General features: G+C 44.5%; 1 protein-coding gene across 5 annotated transcripts; it reads right to left on the reverse strand.

The window, feature by feature from the left end:
- Positions 1-2,989: 2,989 nt before the first annotated feature.
- Positions 2,990-19,702, reverse strand: LOC104598599 (YCF20-like protein (DUF565)). 5 transcript variants are annotated; one of them, XM_088889567.1, is made up of 4 exons: positions 19,035-19,687; positions 18,747-18,897; positions 8,281-8,483; positions 2,990-3,502 (listed from the first exon to the last, which is right to left on the reverse strand). In XM_088889567.1, exons 3-4 carry the CDS (start codon positions 8,472-8,474, stop codon positions 3,034-3,036), a joined length of 663 nt encoding a protein of 220 aa, XP_088745693.1. In that variant the 5' UTR covers positions 8,475-8,483; positions 18,747-18,897; positions 19,035-19,687; the 3' UTR covers positions 2,990-3,033. The 5 variants fall into 5 exon arrangements, with proteins under 5 accessions (XP_088745693.1, XP_010259042.1, XP_088745694.1 ...); XM_010260740.2 differs by having other exon boundaries at positions 18,747-18,923; XM_088889568.1 differs by lacking the exon at positions 18,747-18,897 and having other exon boundaries at positions 18,976-19,702.
- Positions 19,703-20,353: the final 651 nt, after the last annotated feature.

Here is a 20,353-nt window from a genome sequence, read left to right on the forward strand (position 1 = left end):
GTAAAACCAGTCCGAACAGATTAAAAAGAGGGAAAATTCCTTAACATTACCCTACACTTTGGGTGTTGTGTCAAAGTCAGTTTCCAAACTTTAAAACATGTCTCTACCCTGAACTTTCAAGTTAACACATCAGGTGCATATTAAATAAATTCAAATTATTAAAAGTAACCTTAGGGTTATGCAATTGGACACCGATCAACTGTTGAAGCTCCCACTCTCCTTTCAAGCTTTCCCGTTTAACGAATGATCACTTGTCAGGTTTCATAACCCTTATTCTCCAATGGGTAAAATAGTTAAAAAAATATCATAAAACATAATTTTACCATTTTGAAATTATTTAATATGCACCTGATATCACATAACAGTGTTGACTAACGGCCAACTAACTAAGGACTTATTAGCACAATTTGAAAATTCAGGATATTGAAGAGACATTTTAAAATTTGGAGACTGACTTGACACAACCCTAAAGTTCACGGTACTGTTCAGACACTAATGGCAGTAGTCATCTTTATGTTTCCTTTCAATCAAAATCCCCTTCCCTTGCTCTCTCTTGTTGTTTGTATTCCACTATAACAAATCAAGTCGATTGCAAAAAAGCTCAGACATAGGTTATCAAGATGGATCTAACACTCCACAGCAAAGTCAAAGTTAAAAAGAGATTTGATCGTCTTATTCAGGGGATTATGGTCAAGAGATTGACACCAGGTTGGTTGCCAATCATTCCTGGATCGTCTAATTAGTTAATACATTAAAATGGCTGCTGCTCATTCTTGACCCATTCGGTTGATCCTCAAATTCAACCCACAATGGAGTAAACAACGATTCTTCAAACATTTGAACAACTTGGCTTTACAAATAAGTGGGACTGCCGAAGAGTTCCGTTTGATTAACTGTGCCTGCTCTCTACCAATCTATTTCTCTGGTTTCAAGAAATAACAAATAAGTGGGACTTATGAAGAGTTCCATTGATTAACTGTACGTCTGTACCTGGTCTCCCCCATTCTATTTCTATGTTTTCAAGAAAATAGATAAACAAGATTAATGAAAGGGTTCCATTAATTAATCCTAACTTCTCTACCCCGTTCATTTCTTCTAGTTTCAACTCTCTCCCCTCTTCAAATACAATACTTCATTCGTTTGTGTTTTTGCTGAAACATTTTTTTTTGCTTGAGTCCCTAGTGTTGCTCTTAAATCAAAATGAAAACCAGAGAAAATTGGAGAAAATAAATTAAAGAAGAGAGACTGAGGAAAAGGTAGAGTTGTTCTTGCAACAAGGGTAATAAGAGTTGGATTTCTTTCCCGTTCACCAGATTTTTTTTTTGAAAATTCCCGTTCACCAGATTGACCATTATTTTACAAATGTAACTGAAGGACTAAATCTTCAGGGTTGATTGCAGCGACAGAGGTAGGGGAAGAAGAAGAAGAGGACGAAAGAGGGTAAGACAAAGACTCGGAGAGGAAACGAAGTGGGGACCAGCAGTTTTGCTACTCTATTTCGGCTTGAGGGTGGAAGATGTGATTCAGTTCTGCTTTGTTTTGATGTTCAGTAGGGTTTGGACCTGGCCCCTGGGTTAGTTGACCAAAAATGTAAAGGTGGGAACAAGAAGAAGAAGAGGGGGGAGAGAAGATTTCTGTCATGACTACTGTTTTTACCATGGTTTTCAAAATCGGACCAGACTGGACGGTCGGACCGGAAAAACTGGAACTGGTCAGGTGATTGGTTCCGATTATCCCCAAAACCGGATTTTCCATAAAAACCGTTGAATGGTTTTCATTTTTTTAATTTTTGTCAGAACGGGCCGACCGTTCGAGTTTGACCCAGTAACCGGACCCCTGACCGGTTTGGTCTCCATGTTGGTTTTAAAAACCATTTACAGTATATTTCTAAATGTATCTGATTTTGTCAATCTCTAAAACTTTATCCTTTTTTTTATAAAAGAAAGCCCAAATTTATAGAGATCACATTAGTGCCCCACATGCACATCTCAGTGTACATTGAGAGATGTTCCCAATAACGGTTGGAATGTGCTGTAGGGGAGACAGGATCTGCTTCTCACAAATGAGCGCCTCACATGCACATCCATCGTGCATTGAAAACATCTCCCGTGAATAATAATTGATAAATACGGGAGATATTCCAAATGCATGGTAGAATGTGCATGTGAGGCGCCAGGTGTGAGGAGCAGATCAGGTCTCGCTGCAGGGTGGGGTGCAGATGTGAATTTAGTTTATATTGTATATTTGTATCTATCAGTGGAGTTGGTTTAAATGTTGCATTTTTATTAAATTATTTCTACTTTATTTTGTTAATGAAATTCAATATTATTCATTTTATAATAATATATAATATTTTGATAATTTATAATTTAATTTATTAATACCACTCCATATCAGATCGCAATCTGAACTCAATTTGAATCTGATAAATCCAATGGATAAGATTCAAATTAGAATATAAACAATCAAATTTAGATCTATCCAAATCCAATTTGATTCGATCAGATGGGTTTCCTAAAAGTAAACACTGTGACAGCACGGTTAGCCAATAAGGAACATCTCCCCATGAATTTCACATACAAGTATGAGAGATATTCCCAGCTCTAAGGGTTTTTGCATGGTCTTTGCTTTTGGGAGATCGGGCTTGTTCGCCGCCCTGCCCATGGCCCCTCGACCGCTTCCACCCCTACCTCCCAAATGAAGCCGTGACAATCACCAAAATAAACATTGTGATGACCGATGAAGGAGGAACACTCCAATTGTATGGAAAATTGAACAAGAGGAAAGTTAATTGCAGCTCCCCACAAAGAGATCCTAGGGGGCAATAACCATTTCCTTGCAATCCTCACTAGGCAAAGGACAATTTCCTTCAAGCGGCTAAGAGCCATGAGGTGACATTTCTTTTAGACACCGAGTCAATCCTTTGTCCTCCAACATCTAATCTAAACAGTGTGTGATTCTTTGAACCCCAAAAGTTTACCAAATAAAATAAAAAATAAAAAGCACATCAGTAAACAGCTTTCGAAAAGGATATTACAAGAATGTGGGAAACAAATCTATTTCAAAATTGAAGGGATTACAAAACCCAAGAATATTATCCATTTCATATTTAAATGCATCCAAGAAAAGACCCAAAGAAAGCCCAGTCTTCCAATAATTAAAAATAGTGATCAGACTCCTAATCTTGTCAAACAAAGGAAAAGAGCTCCTATACATAAGGGCTCCTATCCCTTCAACCACAACTACAGCCAATCCAGCAGAGAGGATGTCCCAATCACCCGTTTGCCCTATAACAGTGGCAAAGGCAGTTGCACAATAGAAGCCCACCAAGAAAAACAATATTTTCAGTGGAAGCCCTTTCCTCAACTCCTGAAATCTTGCATTTAACTTGATTTGAAAAGTTTGAATGGCTCTAACAAGTCGAGTGCCCCCATTGGTGCTACTCCCAGGAGGTTCCACTCCACTACCATCAACACTGCTCCTAACAGACCATATCATCCTCCTAATAGATAAAAATAGAGTTATTCCACTTGGCAAACAAGAAATTTCAATTAGAGAATGGACAGTTTTTAGCAAACTCAATCTTTATTTTTGCAATTATTTTTTATGAGTTATTGACTTTTAAAATAATATGACCCAGTAGTTGGTAATCAAGATTCTCAAACTGCATAAAGATTTATAGAACATGTAAAATTTTTGAGATGATGACCAACAAATCACACTGTTCAATGTGAATTCTCCTAAGACCATTATGTTAGTTCCTAGAATCCAGAGTTTAGTGTTGTGGTGTTATTCAATGTGCAGGCTCTGATCTCAGTTGAAACTAAAGAACCCTCAAAACTAGCTGAACAATCTTTTCACAAGACAAATTAAAAGGCATGATATTGACAAATGGGTAGGGGCATGTAATCCATAGTTCACAGACTGTTGCATAATTTGTCTCAGATAGATTTTGAAGATATTTTAATATTCTATAACATGTTCACTTGGTTTTATTTTTTTTTCTTTTCAGAAGATACATAGTTGTGCATTATAATTTCATTTAGTTTCTCCATTTTTACAAAGAAAAGAGCCTTAGTTGTGATTATATTTAAAATGATAGGCTATGGTACCTCTCAATATAGAGTAATCAGCTGTATCTATTTTACAAATTATGCATAGAAAGAAAAAAAAAATAGAATAAAAAAGATAATTCCCATGGTGGGCATGTTGACACATGATTTCTGGAGGGGAATTTGTGAATGCATGTACACATACCTGATGTTTAGCATAATCAGTTAATATCAGACGCAGCAAGAGGAGTCCTCTTTAGTTGTGTGTCAGAATTGGTGTATAAACATCTTCACTTACAATTTATCCATTTTAGTAAAGAGTCCTTGAAGCATAGAGTACAAAGAATATAATTTGAACATAACAAATGAGTGAAGTATGTTATTGCAATTTAATAAATTATAAATTATTTTGATTGTTTAGTGTAGCTTGCATCGATATAAACTTGTACATTTAACTTGTTCTTTATTCCACTAGTTTTTTTTATATATATATATATATATACTAAAATATATTAGAAAAGTAATAAAATTAAACAATGCCTTCCTCTCCACGAATCTAATCTTTTCAGGCTCCTGAGCCCAACACCTCATATCATGTTAGATCTCATACTTGTGCCATGCCCACGTAACATGGTAAAGCCCCCAACCTTTTTTTTCCTTTCATAGGAGGATCACAATAGTTCATTCATGAGCTATCTCTTACATCCTGAAGTGTAAATGCTACCATAATATATCAACCCCCCAACTGAGAAGTTCTTATCCTATAAAGTTAGCCATAGAAGGACTATATCAGCTACCCTCCTAATGCTATCAGGACCTTTGAAGAAATATGATGCTGCCTACACATGCATACACACATACATACATACATATATACATATAACTGATAAATGATTAAGGGTTCACAACTTAACAAATAACAATTGGAATTACACCAAATGGTGCAGAATGGCAAAACAAGATTATGTAGCCAACCCTATGCAGTTGGGGCAGTGCTTTGTTCAGTACATCTAATATATATGTATGTACATGTATGAGTGTGAGCATTCATATAAATAGACAGAAAAATCTGGGAATTTTTTTTTGAGGCAATGTGGTTAGTTTAACAAACAGTTAACCATTAGACCTAGATGTTCCTCATAAATTCTTTTGTCCATGGGCAGATTCAACCCAAACTCATTGCCATTTGTCCAATATAATCCCTTTATTCTAGGTACTATTTTAACGTTTTATAAAGAAAAATTAAAAATTTGAATGACGGATACCACTCAAGGAAAGCTCCAATACAAGGTGGTTTATGGGGTTGAGATACATTGGTGCCAGTGTCGCATAGACATGGACATGGGAATCGGAATCTAATGATATTCAAGAATCTGAGTTGACAGGATGGAAAAAAAATAGAATTATCAATACATGAACAGAAAAATATTTACCATTAAAATAGTCTATATAAACATTGTATAACTAGAGAAAAAGGATCAAAAAGTTTATTTCATTACTTACTAACTAATGTTTTATGTGAAAAAATAGCATATCATATAATCAATCTATATTGGAATAATCTTCAGCACCATTTACTGACCTGCCTTCGGAAAGAATATGTTTCTTGATATAGCATGCCTTTGAGTTTGGCACTTCAAATTGGATTTTTGAGCCAACTTGGTGGATGGTTTTTCTTGTATTATTTTCATCTGGCCTCTACAATTTTTTTTTTTTTTTTGGTTTTATCAGGTTAAAGTTTTTATATCCCCACTACATTAAATTGAATTTAATCATTTCATGTGAATGAAATGTACATTATCTATTCATTTACATAAAATAAGAATGGAGAAGAAAAAGTAAAATTTTGCATGGAGGTGTCTTTAAAGAATCTATGAGTGTACCCAATGCATGTCTAACATGGACACTTCATCCATTTATGGGAGTTCCATGTAATATTAACTGGCACAGTAAACCCATGCCAATTCAGATGGGCCCCAATCTGCCATATGGCCTGAATTGGCCATACAATCCCCCAATGTAGCATAAATAGGTGGGAACATCTAGAAAAGAAGCCTACTTGGCCCAACTACATATGATCATCAAACAACATTCCCAGGTAAGACCAAACCACCATTTTGCAATCACAGCATTCCCAGGTAAGGAACTCCATGTGGCATAAATTGGGGGCTGAATCCTTTTTGCTTGTGGTAATAAACTCTGAAGCAGATAATGTGTACAAACTAAACTTGACAGTTAAGGTAGATCTCCTTAGAGAGCCCACTATTAGAAAACAATTAAATGAAAATTACAAAACAGAAAATTGAAGATATATTTAGTTAAACAAGGACCAGTGGTTGAAATAAAGGAATATCCCAAATATTGCTTCTCAACAAGATAATGTGTCTATACTTACACAAAAGTTTAAATACATATGTTAAATAAAAGATAAAGTCCAGGTACTTTCATAAGAAGTAATAGCAACTAATGAATTGACTAAGAAAAGAAATGAACATGTTGAAGACCCTCCATTGAAAATCCACATTATCAACAAAGCTGAGCAATCTAAAAGCTCTAGAAAACCTTTCCTTGACCAAACTCTCAAACTTGGAGTTGGGCTGTGGCTACAAAATCGGAGATCAGTGATAGAATAAGGATATACAAAGAAGAACCAATCCCAATGAACAAGCAGAATAAATTGGATTGTTAAGTAATACCACTCTTAGCCCCCTAACATAAGACCTGATCCTAGAAATGCTAAAAGAAAATCGTGTATGCATCCAGGTAAATCCATTATAAGTAAAATGATAGATAAATAAGTTCAACTATTTCATAACCTTATTGACTGGACTGGGAAAGAAGAAGTTACCCTATATTATTTTATAATATTTTCCAAATTGAATAAATTCTAATGAGTGTGGATTGATGTAGATACAGTTATTGGACCAGTCCCATGCTATATCCAAAGAGTAGTTTGAAATTATACATTTCAAAATCATGGATACATGAATAGATGAACAGAATCTCATCACTCCATTAGGTAGAAAAATAACCCTTCAGTACCTTAACCATGTACTTTCTCAACATTCTCACAAGTATAGAATTTCTACATCCAATTCCAGTTCAAAAAACAAGAGGGCCACTTGGCCTTCATCTACAGATTTTGCAGATAAGGAATCAGAGAGGTTTTCTCTTTTTGTAAGGCTATCCCCACAACTCCAGCCAGAAAATGCTAAAAAAAAATTCCAGCCAAAAATGTTTTAAAATATTGAAAAGTAATGAGTTTGCATTCCAATAAGGGGCTATTGCTTGGTGCTCTGGTATAACCTTAGGCTGACAAACTCGAGATTGCAGGTGAGAGCTGCCACTTTGTGCAGAAAAGGCCATAAGGTTAGGTCTGTAAGCAGTCCACCCCTCCCAAGACCCTGGATAGCCATGTCCAACATTTGGTATTGGCCCTTGAGTTTGTATTCCAATATTTACTGATATACTACTTTGCCTCAAATGTATTTCATATTTTTCCAGCATTCAAATTTTTCACAAGTATTTGTGCCGATGACCATTTTAAGTTTATATATCCATGTATAGCATTCTTTTTTGTAATTATGCTGGAGCAATGGCATCATATTCTATGTTTTTTTAAAAAAGAACTTCTTTCCAAATAAAACTGCTATTTCCTGGAAAACACATTTCAGAAACAGACACATTGAGACAGATCGGGAAGGTTAAGGACAAGGGTGGAAAATCAGGGAGAAATACTAGAAAAATCCAAACAACACTTGTCAAATGACTAGGAAAGATGCTTCTTGTTGGAACTAGCATACTGATGTTCATCTCTCTGCCATTTCCTACACACTTTTGTTCATTTCCTGTGGTGATTACTTCAACCATTTCAACCACTTATATCTTCCTTCTGTTAACTATGATGGTATATATTCCAAGTGTATATAAACTGCAATATTTTGAGTTAGGAATTTCAACATCCATTTACATATAATTTAAAGCATTCAAGTATGAAATTTATGATGAGAATGACTCCCCAAAATGAACAGCACAGCATGCCAAACTATTTATGCCCATAAAAAATTACAATGGACCTTTCACACTTATGTTATGTGTTGACCACCATTCACACTTTGAGTTAGGCCAAAGAGAATTGCAATATGTGTCTTATTATCTCAACCAGACCCCACCACCACATATCATTTATGGATATTTTAGAACTTTATGAATCATGTCAAGAACTTACTTGGGACTGTTTACTGAAGAAGGTGCAGATACATGAGAGAAACAAAGCTGGGGAAAGAGTCTGCAAGTTGATGCGAATGCAGTCTTGTGAAGGCAAGCCAGAACAAGAAATCTTGATCTCAAACACCTAGAAGATGTATGTATATTGTTTACTGGATGGCCACGGATCACTGACAATCTTGTGGCCATCATCATATATGAGCCCTACAAATCGAAATTTACCATGTCATAAAATGAAATAGATAAATATATCAGATGGAGGATAGGCAAGAAAACATGCTAGTGCACTATCTACTCAAGTAATAAGCTTAATAGTAACTGATGAAGGAAGATTTGGCCCGACCTCGCAAATCACGCCACGTGGCAAAAAACAAGTAGCTCGGCACTTAAAACAGCATACCGAGGGTACAAAACACCCAAGGGGAGAGACCAGCGGTCCGAATTCCCCTCGAGGAGACCAACTCCCTACAAGGGGCCTGAACTCCCTAATTAGAGCTCGAAATCCCTACAAGGGGCCCGAACTCCCTAATTAGAGCTCGAAATCCCTACAAGGAGCCCGAACTCTAAGAGGAGCCCGAACTCCCTACAAGGGGCCCAAACTCCCTACTTAGAGCTCGAACTCCCTACGAGGAGCCCGAACTCCCTACTTAGAGCTCGAACTCCCTACGAGGAGCCCGAACTCTCCCTTTTGCCCTGTCACACAAAGCAGAGACCCGAACTGGCCCGTCTCATGACAGTTCGGGACACCCCCCCCCATCCGAACTCAAGACTTCGCCTCACGCACCGCTCCAGGCACTTCGCCTCCAGAGCATTGAACTGGACGAACCACACCGTACCTGACACCGAAGGAGTCCGTATCCAGGGGCGGCACACCTGACTGACTTGGGATCTGACGCTTGACGGCCACACTTCAACGGCCACCTGCCACCGTCACCTGCCACCGCCATCTCCAGTTACAGAGACGGCTCCGACAAAAAGAACAGTGACGGTTCTGCCCCAGCAGAGGCAATGACGCCCGAACTGGTAGAAGCACGAAAGTAATCATTCCCTACCTGACAGAAGTCTAGGAGTGAGTGTGTGAGGTGGTTATAAAAGGCTCTCCACCCCCCCAAAGAGGAGGTATGCAAACTTTGCGCTATCTGGTTTTATCTTGCCTTTGAAGGATTCTAACTTGAGCTTCGGAGCCTTTACACCGGGTTCCCCCCAGAGTTTCCTCATCTCCCCTGTTTCAGGTTTCCTGCTACTCAGTTCAGAGGCAAGGTCGTTGACAGCTAAGACCGGCCGGATTGCGCATCATCAATTGGCGCCGTCTGTGGGAAACGCTTCAAAAAGCCTCCCTCCAAACTCTCATAACCCCTTTTCTTCAAAAAACCCAACACTCATGGCTTCTTCCAGCAACGCCGGACGCGGCACGGAGGCAAACACCACCTGGGAACAACTTCAAGTCCCCGTGGTGTGCGTTGGACAGTTCACCATCCCCCTTTCGGTGGATGGGATCCCCAGCTTGAATGCGCTCCCAGGGCCAACGAATCGTGCATGTGTGTGGCCTTCACCACCACCTTCAGGGGGGTAGCCTGCACTTGGTACAAGAACCTGGGCCCCGGGTCGATAAAGTGCTGGGCCTAGTTCGTGCAGGTCTTCACTGCACACTTCGTCACCAGCAAACGGTGCCCCAGAACGGAGGAAAGCATCTTCGGAGTAGTCCAAAAGGAAGGAGAATCCATCCAGGGCTACATCAAGCGATTCAATGAAGCATGCTTGCAGATACCGCGGTTAGACCCCGCGGTGCAACTTGCGGCAGCCAAAAGAGGAGTAACGCACAAAGAGTTCAAATGGCACATGGTAGCTAACCAGCCCGCAACCGTGGCCGAATTCCTCAAGTTCGCAGACAAGTTCATGAGGACAGAGGAAGAAATCAACCAACGAACCGAAGGCGGGAACGAGAAAAGAAAGAGGGAAGGCGAGCCCTCCAACCCAGTCGATAGGAAAAACCCGGCCCGGGAGCCGAAGCCGAACCAGTCGTTCCGAGCTCCCCTAGCAGTTCGGACGGATTACACGTTGTTAAACACGAGGCGGACCGAGATCTTAATGAAGATCAAGGATGCCCCATACGTAAAGTGGCCACCTCGCCTAAAGGGAAATCCGAACGAGAGAAATAAGAATTTGTATTGTAGTTTCCATAGAGACCACGGTCATAGTACCGAGCAGTGTAATAATCTCCGGGACGAGATAGAGGGACTCATCCGTCACGGATACTTAAGAAATTTCGTACAGCACAACAATAACAATAAGGCAGGTCGGCAAGGGGAGCACGAAAAGGATGCCCCCGAATCTAGCAGCAGACCTGCCGAACCGTTGCAACGACAGCCTCTGGAAGAGAGGCCAGTTCGGGGAACCATCCATGTAATTGTGGGAGGTCCGGTGGTAGCGGGATGTACCTCGGCAGCAGCCCGGACTTCAGTTCGCGAAGCGGCCCTCGAGGAACGGAACCCCCCAAAAAGACCAAAGACCGAAGAACCAATCTTCTTCATGGAAGACGACGCGCGAGGGGTCCACTACCCCCACGATGACGCGCTTGTCATTAAACTAAGGATCAGCAACTTCGAAGTCAGACGCGTACTCGTAGATTCGGGCAGCTCAGCGGACATCCTCTTTAAATCAGCATTTGACCAGCTACAGTTACAGAAGAGCAAGCTGAAGCCCGCGAACACTCCTCTGGTGGGTTTCAGCGGAGAGGAAGTCAGGCCCCTCGGAAAAATAACAGTACCTGTGGTCGGCACATGGCCTTGTGCGGTCAGACTCAACCATGATTTCCTGGTGGCCGCGACCCCCTCCCCATACAATGCCATAATAGGGCGGCCAATCACGCATATCCTACGAGCGGTGGTCTCCACCTACTATTTGGCCATGAAGTTCCCTACGGACTTCGGTGTGGGGGTAGCGCGGGGCGACCAGCTCGAGTCCTGCAAGTGTTATGTTGCCGCCCTGAAGGGAAAAACCAAGGTGGCCGACGACCTCGAACTGGAGCGGCCTGCGGAGCAAGGCGAGGAACGAGCTTCACCCACACAGGAAACGGTCGCAGTCCCGACTTCGGCTACGGACCCAGCTCGCACACTACAGATCGGTGCTTCCGTCGAGGAACCCCTACGAACCGAACTGACCCGTTAGACAGAAGAAACACAACTTAGCCCCAAAGTGCTGGAGGGCGGTCGACGAGGAGGTTGAGAAGCTCCTCGCAGCAGACTTCATAAGGGAAGTCCATTACTCGAGTTGGGTGGCCAACCCAGTGCTGGTAAAAAAGGCGAACGGCAAGTGGCGCATGTGCGTCGACTACACCGACCTGAACCGAGCTTGCCCGAAAAATTGCTTCCCCCTCCCCAGAATTGACCGCCTAGTGGACGCGACCTCAGGACATGAGTTGCTAAGCTTCCTGGACGCCTACTCGGGCTACAACCAAATCCGGATGGACCAGTCTGATGAGGAAAAAACCAGCTTCATAACCGAGTTCGGCCTGTACTGCTACAAGGTCATGCCCTTCGGATTAAAAAATGCCGGGGCAACCTTCCGAAGACTTGTAAATAGGCTGTTTCGGCCCCTGATTGGCACGAAGATAGAATGTTATGTAGACGACATGGTCGTCAAGACAGTTTTCACAGGAATTAATACAAGACTTAGATTCTGTCTTCCAAATCCTGCATCAGTTTAGCATGAAATTGAACCCTAACAAATGCGTCTTCGACGTCACCTCGGGCAAATTCCTAGGGTACATTGTCAATCGGCGCGGTATCGAGGCCAACCCGGACAAGATAAAAGCCATCCTAGATATGAGACCACCCCGAAAAGTAAAAAAAGTTCAGAGGCTAAACGGTCGTATAGCCGCTCTAAGCCGCTTCATGTCCAAATTAGCAGACCGCTGCCTACCTTTCTTCAAAGCAATCAAAGGCAAAGGGTTCAAGTGGACCCAAGACTGCCAGCTCGCGTTTGACGAGCTAAAAGGTTACCTCGCTAGTGTGCCAACCTTAGCCCGGCCCGAGGAGGGCGAGGTCTTAGAACTGTACCTCTCGGCAAGCGACGAGGTGGTCAGTTCGGTACTAATAAAAGAAACAGACCGGGTCCAACGACCCATCTATTATGTTAGTAAAATTTTGCAGGGAGTAGAGACAAGGTACCCGCAGATAGAAAAGCTAGCATATGCACTTGGTGATAGCAGCTCGGAAACTCCGCCCGTACTTCCAGGCTCACACCGTCATCGTCCTGACTGACAAACCTCTGAGGCAAGTTTTACTCAAACTCGAGGTTTCCGGTTGACTGACGAAATGGGCCATTGAACTCAGCGAGTACGAGCTCCTGTACAAGCCAAGAACTGCTATCAAGGCCCAAGCCTTGGCAGATTTTATCGCTGAGTGCACGTTTAGCCTCGAAGCCCCTGAGCTGGTCGAGCCCGAGATCCCCAGTTCGGGCGAGCTCGAAGCTCCCGAACCAATAGAGTTTGAACCCCGTGAAGTAGCAACCAGTGTAGCATCTCTCCTGGTTAGGCCAAACGCGAACTGGGATGAGGAGCCCTGGATCCTTCACGTAGATGGCTCCTCGAACCAGCAGGGCAGCGGGGTTGGAATAGTGTTGCGCGGCCCGAGCGGAACAAAATTGGAATACGCACTACGCTTTGAGTTCGCAGCATCCAACAACGAGGCGGAGTACGAGGCACTGATAGCCGGGCTGAACCTAGCACAGAAGGTCGGAGCAAAGCACGTAGTTATCTGCAGTGATTCCCAGCTCGTGGTCAACCAAATTACAAGCGAGTACGAAGCACGCGAGCTCACTATGATTGCATACTTGGCAAAAGTAAAGGAGGCTCTACTCAACTTCTAGTCACACTTCATCAGGCAAATCCCGAGGTCAGAGAACACTGAGGCCGACGCCCTGTCCCGGCTAACCAGCACGAGTCACAACGCCATGAGAACCGTGTACATAGAGGACTTACCTCGGCCCAGCATTCTCGATGGGGCAGAAGAGGTCGCTCCCGTCTTTGAAGCAGAGCCAAGGTGGATCGACCCACTCGCGAGCTTCCTGCTAGATGGAACCCTCCCTGCGGACCGCAATGCAGCCAAGAGGGTGCAGCGCCAGGCAGCCAAATACGTCATAATAGACGAACGGTTGTACCGACGATCCTACACGCTCCCCTACCTACGATGCTTGCGACTTGCCGAAGCCGAGCTCGTACTCCGCGACACTCATGAAGGCTTGTGCGGCGAACACCTGGGGGGCAGAGCCCTCGCTCAAAAGGCACTTCGACAAGGATACTACTGGCCAACGATGAAGGCAGAGGCCGTCGAGCTCGTCAGAAAATGCGACAAGTGTCGGAAGCATGTCAATATCCACCATCAGCCTGCTGCCGACCTCAAGTACCTCACCAGTCCATGGCCCTTTGCACAATGGGGCATCGACCTTCTGGGGCCATTCCCGCCAGCAACAGGTGGGAGAAAGTTCCTAGTGGTGGCAGTAGATTACTTCACAAAGTGGATAGAAGCTGAACCTCTGGCAACAGTTACAGCCCGAAACATACAGAACTTCTTTTGAAAGAACATAGTATGTCGCTTCGGGCTACCTCGGGTACTGATCTCCGACAACGGCAAACAGTTCGAGGATATCAAGTTCCAAGAATGGTGCCAAAATATGGGAATTCGTCAGAACTTCACGTCGGTCGCACACCCGTAGGCAAACGGTCAGACAGAAGTAATGAACAGAGCCATCCTCCGCGGACCGAAAGCACGACTAGACCGAGCTAAAGGGTTGTGGACGGACGAGCTACCAAGTGTCCTGTGGGCTCACCGAACCACGAAAAAAACCGCCATGGGAGAGACCCCCTTTAACCTCACCTACGGCACCGAAGCGGTAATCCCGGCAAAAATCGAAGTACCTATGCTGCGACTAGAAGCATACGACGAGCAGACAAACGGAGACGAGTTACGCACCAACCTCGACCTATTGGACGAGGTGAGAGACCTCGCGCACATCCGAACTGCGGCCTACCAGCAAAAGGTAGCTCGGAACTATAACGCCAGAGTAAAGAAGAGGAGCTTCCGCATCGGTGACCTGGTTCTCCGTAAGATCATGGTACCCGAACCCGGCGTAGGAAAACTCGGACCAAATTGGGAAGGACCCTACAGAGTAAAGAAAGCACTCGGGGGGGCATACGAGCTTGAAACCTTAGAGGGAAAGCAAGTACCCCGAGCATGGAACATTGTCAACCTAAGGCGATACTACCTATAGACCGCCAAGCAAAGTGGATAAAATCACCACCAAAACAGGCCGCGCGAGTGCGTTAGCCCAGACAGGAAACAGATCGGACGTATGATCAGTTCGGGAGAAAGAACAACCAACACTTAAGCAAAAGTCATTCCATTTCAAAAGTAAGGTAGTACATTAAAAAAAAAAAAAAAAAAAAAAAAAAAAAATTTACAAGCCCGAAGCTATTTCTTCATTATCAGAAGGCACTTCAACAATACCCGAAGGCCCCGCCTCGCCCTCGGAGTCTGGCTCACCGTCAGCAGCATTGGCCATCTCCTGAGTTATGCGCGAAGTGGATATGGCACTAATATCAAGCTCGGGGTACGTATTCCGGATCATCCACCGGCTTAGTTTAAAACCCCTCCTGTATGAATCCACTATCAGATCATCAAAACCCAGCAAAGCAATGTACTCATCGACAGCTTTCTTCTTGGCATCTTCGATACCTTGAGAAAAGATCTGCGTCCTCTCCTTGATGTCCTCCTGAAGGTACTCGACCTGATGCTGCAGATCCAGCCTCAAGTCCGCCATGTGCTTCACCACCACTCCCATGGCCTCGGCATCTCTCTGAGACCTCGCCTGCCTGATCCGTGAAAAACGAGCAGTCTCTTCGGCAGCTCGCGCCTACCTCGAGCTCCTCTCCACCTGAGCCGCCAAGGCGTGAATAGAAGAATTCACCTACCAAAAGGGACCGAGTGATCAAAAGAACCAACAAAACGAAAGCCAAAGAGCTCTAAAAAAGGGAGAACACTTACCACCATGGCATGGGTAACGGCACGACAGGCCACTTGATGCAGAGGGAGATCAGTCCACGCCGCGACCTCCTCTGGGAAGATAGCCTCCTTACTCTTTTGAAGAGCATGGGTCGGCGACAACACACTCCTGAAATCCCCCGGGGCCCCCGAGCCCGAGGGCCCAGCTCGCGTATGAGCAAACCCGGAGTAAGTAGGAGCACCGGAGTATGTAGGAGCCCCTGTGTAGGTAGTCTCAGCATAAGGGCCTCCTTCCGGCTCCTGCATTGGAGGGACCATCTCGGGCTCCCTGGGCAGATCTTCTGGCTGATAGTCCGGCACCTCGGGCTCCGCATCCCGGGGCATCTCGACGCGACTTCACTTGGCAACCCGCTTTCTCCTCTTCATGCCTTGAAACAAGTGCCCACCCCGGGTCCCTCGAGAATCCATCACACCTGTGAAAAGGAGTTCGCCATCAGTAAAAAGCAAGAAAAACAGCAAGATAGGAATCTCTAAGTGAAGAACCTACCTGAACTCAGGCCGGCCACAATGAGCTTGGCCTCCGTCAGATACTGTTGACACTTCAGCCCAAGCCGCGCCCATTGCCGGAGGCCCTTCGTCGTCTCTTTGTCAAGCGTGACCCCGGAGTCAGGAGCGGCCATCCCCCACCCGGTCTGAAACGGCCACCCCAGCACACTTCGCACCCCGAAATAGTCCCGCTTCCATGCTGGGACCTTGTTGGGGAGCTCATGTAAAAGCTTAAAGCCCGGGCGAGGAGACAGGTAGTAAGCCCGCCTACGCCCGGGGAGGGGACCCGCTTGCTTCTTAAGCATCAAGATTGAAGAAAAAATCTCCAAGTCCAACGGAAAGCTCTCTTCGCAAAATAAGGAGATTGTCCCCACCAAGTTTCGAATGGAATTTGGGTGAAGCTGGCCGACCGTCACGCCAAAGTGGTTCAAGACTTCGACAAAGAGGGAATGGAAAGGCAATCGCAGCCCCGCGGCGAGCTGCTCCCGGAATATCACGATCTCATCAGGACCGTGTTCCCAAGGAAAGCTACCCGAAAGTATGAAATAAGCGTACTCCCCGGGCAAGTTATAGTAGGAAATGAGGGATTGGAGCCCCTCGGGCGTCATGGTTGAAGGACCGAATTTGTCTAACATCCGACCCCGACGAGAGGTGGACGCCAAACTACCCGAAGCGCCTCGGCCTACGAGCTCGAACTCTTCCTCGAGCTCTACCTCCGGCTCGCTAGGGCTATCGGGGGATGCAACTCGGTTCGTAGAACCTGCATCAGACCCGCTGAAAGGACTATCTGAGCCATCCAAGCTAGACATCGGGGAGTGAGATGGGATCCAGGAAAGTACTCACCCGGACAAAGGCTGTAGACGACAGGAGCTCGGACGAGCGGAAGACCTTGAGCGCGAACTGAAAAAACCTGGACGCGAACTGGATGCGAGTTGAAACTCAAACGCGAGCTCGGGAGAAATACAGAAGTGACAACAACTGGGGTCCCCCCCGCTATTTATACTCACAGTGACCGAAAGGCAACGGCTTAGATCAAAGCCAATCCGACGGCCTACAACTGCACTGACCGCACGTCCCCCGAGACCGAGACGTGATTGGCGCACGTCTTTCTGAAATTGACAGAGCGCCGGTGCACATCTTTTCGAAACTGACGGAACGCCAGCACACATCCCCTCAGTAAAAACGGCAGCAGCACGTCTTTTTCAAATTTGAAAAGACGCCCGCTATCGCGCCCCCCAAGTGGCGCGCTTTTTTGAAATTTCGAAATAAAGTGCGCGCCGCCACATCTATCAGCGTTTAGGCAGGCCGGTGCGCTTCCCGCCTAATTGACGCCCGAAGGAGCCCTAGGAACCCTGACAACGCACCTCGCGCCGGCAGAACCAAGATTCAAAGTGCAGGGCAAATCTACCTGGCACCTTGCGAACTCCCCGCACCAGGGCAAGACCCTTAGCACGAGGAGTGGGGGGCAATTGATGAAGGAAGATTTGGCCCGACCTCGCAAATCACGCCACGTGGCAAAAAACAAGTAGCTCGGCACTTAAAATAGCATACCGAGGGTACAAAACACCAAAGGGGAGAGACCAGCGGTCCGAACTCCCCTCGAGGAGACCGAACTCCCTAAGAGGAGCCCGAACTCCCCTCAAGGAGACCAACTCCCTACAAGGGGCCCGAACTCCCTAATTAGAGCTCGAAATCCCTACAAGGGGCCCGAACTCCCTAATTAGAGCTCGAAATCCCTACGAGGAGCCCGAACTCCCTAAGAGAAGCCTGAACTCCCTACAAGGGGCCCGAACTCCCTACTTAGAGCTCGAACTCCCTACGAGGAGCCCGAACTCCCTACAAGGGGCCCAAACTCCCTACTTAGAGCTCGAACTCCCTACGAGGAGCCCGAACTCCCTACGAGGAGCCCGAACTCCCTACTTAGAGCTCGAACTCCCTACGAGGAACCCGAACTCTCCCTTTTGCCCCATCACACAAAGCAGAGACTCGAACTGGCCCGTCTCATGACAGTTCGGGACACCCCCCCCCTATCCGAACTCAAGACTTCGCCTCACGCACCGCTCCAGGCACTTCGCCTCCAGAGCATTGAACTGGACGAACCACACCGTACCTGACACCGAAGGAGTCCGTATCCAGGGGCGGCGCACCTGACTGACTTGAGATTTGACGCTTGACGGCCGCACTTCAACGGCCACCTGCCACCGTCACCTGCCACCACCATCTCCAGTTACAAAGACGGCTCCAACAAAAAGAGCAGTAACGGTTCTGCCCCAGCAGAGACAATGACGCCCGAATTGGCAGAAGCACGGAAGTAATCATTCCCGACCTGACAGAAGTCTAGGAGTGAGTGCGCGAGGTGGTTATAAAAGGCTCTCCACCCCACCAAAGAAGAGGTATGCAAACTTTGCGCTATCTGGTTTTATCTTGCCTTTGAAGGATTCTAACTTGAGCTTCGGAGTCTTTACACCGGGTTCCCCCCGGAGTTTCCTCATCTCCCCTGTTTCAGGTTCCCTGCTACTCAGTTTAGAGGCAAGGTCGTTGACAGCTAAGACCGGCCGGATTGCGCATCATCGGTAACCATAGGCACTTATCTACGTTTACTCAATAAACAGGAAAAAAAAGAAAGAAAAGAAAAGGCCAACAGTTTGCGAGTGTTTCAAAACTAAAATTCTATTTGACTAATAATTCTGTGAGAGTTCTGTTGGATTCTTGGAGATGCTTAATAACCTTAAATGGCAGTAAAGGAAAATATGTCAACTCTTCGTTTCACCAAATAAATCCATTTTTGGTCCTGAGTTCTGGGGGCGGACGAGAGGGAAGTAATTATGCCGTGTTAATAAAATGCACCTGAGTTCTAATTCACAAGTCGCTAATTCAAATAGATAAATATCGAATCTATGCATTCAAAACAGGTTTGTACCTGGAAAAAAGCAATAGTGCACTAAAACAGAAATGACTAAACACTGCAGCAGCAGTAGTAGTCTAGTAGTAGCACCATAGTTCTTCATCTCCATTCATGTATCACAATTTGGTAATAAATTCCCTCCCCCACCAATTCATCGGGTAAGGCCCTGTTCATTCGTTGACAGTATAGAAACTAACAGAAAATAATTCTCAGAAAATAGAAATTCATTTGAACAGATCCTCACCGATGATTTAAAGCCATGAAAGAAGAGGAATCAGAGGGATAGAATGAGGATGAGCTTACAACGATTTTAGGGTTTTGCTTTTAGGTGGCGGACGTTCTCTGTGCTTTGTTCGCGCGAAAATTTCTCGATTTTAGATGTGAGGACTGAGGAGGGTGCACGGTAGACCGTGCAGAGCTTCGCGTTTCCGCTTGTCAGTCGTGGTTCATGCGATTGTCATAACTCGTAACCAGTAATAAGTAGATATCGGTTACTGGTTGAAACTGTAAGTGAGATTGAGGCAGTGAGGCACTCCTCCACTCCATACCGGAAACGTATGATACCTGAAAAACTTTTAATCAATCATGTAGACGTAGACGTGATATTAGATCTGCTGGGGATGAAACTCTCATCTTCAGTTCTTCGGTTCTTCCTACTTACTTGGCGGGCAACTTGGCGAGAATAACAGCATTGACCCGAAGGTGCCAATTGGCTCAGGCCCGTTTGGCATGTTTTTCCGTACGGTTTTCGGCTGTTTATAAGTCGGTCAGACCATGTCATGGTTTTTTTCTGCTTAATTCATAACAGATCTAGCTGCCAAAAACCAGTGTGCCGAAAAGATGCAAAAAGTCCATTTGGGCTGATTTGGGGAAGCTCTAAATGGGCTCAAAATTTATGCAAAGATTGCTTTTGGTGTTTTAAATTGTTTAAATACATACATGACATCACATTCGAATCATTTTGCTATTTTACTGATGCAATGAAGTTGGAATTAAAAGTATAGGACAACTCTCTAACTACCCCTAAAGTATAGGGCAGTTCCCTCTTTTTTTTTCAAAAAAAAAAAAACTCTAAATCCCAATTGGCCCAACTCGTTTTCGCTGAATCTTGGGATTTTTAGAAATTAGGTTTGGCGAAAATCGAGTTCAACCAAAGCCAATGTCTTGATGCTTCAATATATATAAACCATAAAGGATGCAACTCTCAGGCTGGACAAAATGGATTTAACTTGATCCTCAATTCGACGAGAACAAGTGCACAACCCAACCTCAGAATGTTACCTCAACCCAACTTAAGTAATCTGATTTTTATAATCGCTATGTGGTCAGATGTTTTTTAGAGGTGTAAAAGAGAAAACTGCGCTCTCACAATTTCCATAATGGCATATGTCCCACGCAATAAAATAATTAAATAATTAAAACAAATATATTAAAATAATTAAATAGATAATACAATAATTAAATGCTGTAAAAATAATTATTTCATAACAATTCTCTTTGTTTTTCATAATTTAATAATTATTTTTATTTTCTTAATTGGGCAATAATTTTATTAATGAGTTAACTTTTTATTATTGATTCTATTAATGTAAACATTTATAATCCAATGTTAGCAAATCCAA

The sequence above is a fragment of the Nelumbo nucifera genome, chromosome 6 (genome assembly GCF_055504915.1).
Source record: "Nelumbo nucifera cultivar China Antique chromosome 6, China Antique-T2T, whole genome shotgun sequence".
Lineage (NCBI taxonomy): Eukaryota > Viridiplantae > Streptophyta > Magnoliopsida > Proteales > Nelumbonaceae > Nelumbo > Nelumbo nucifera.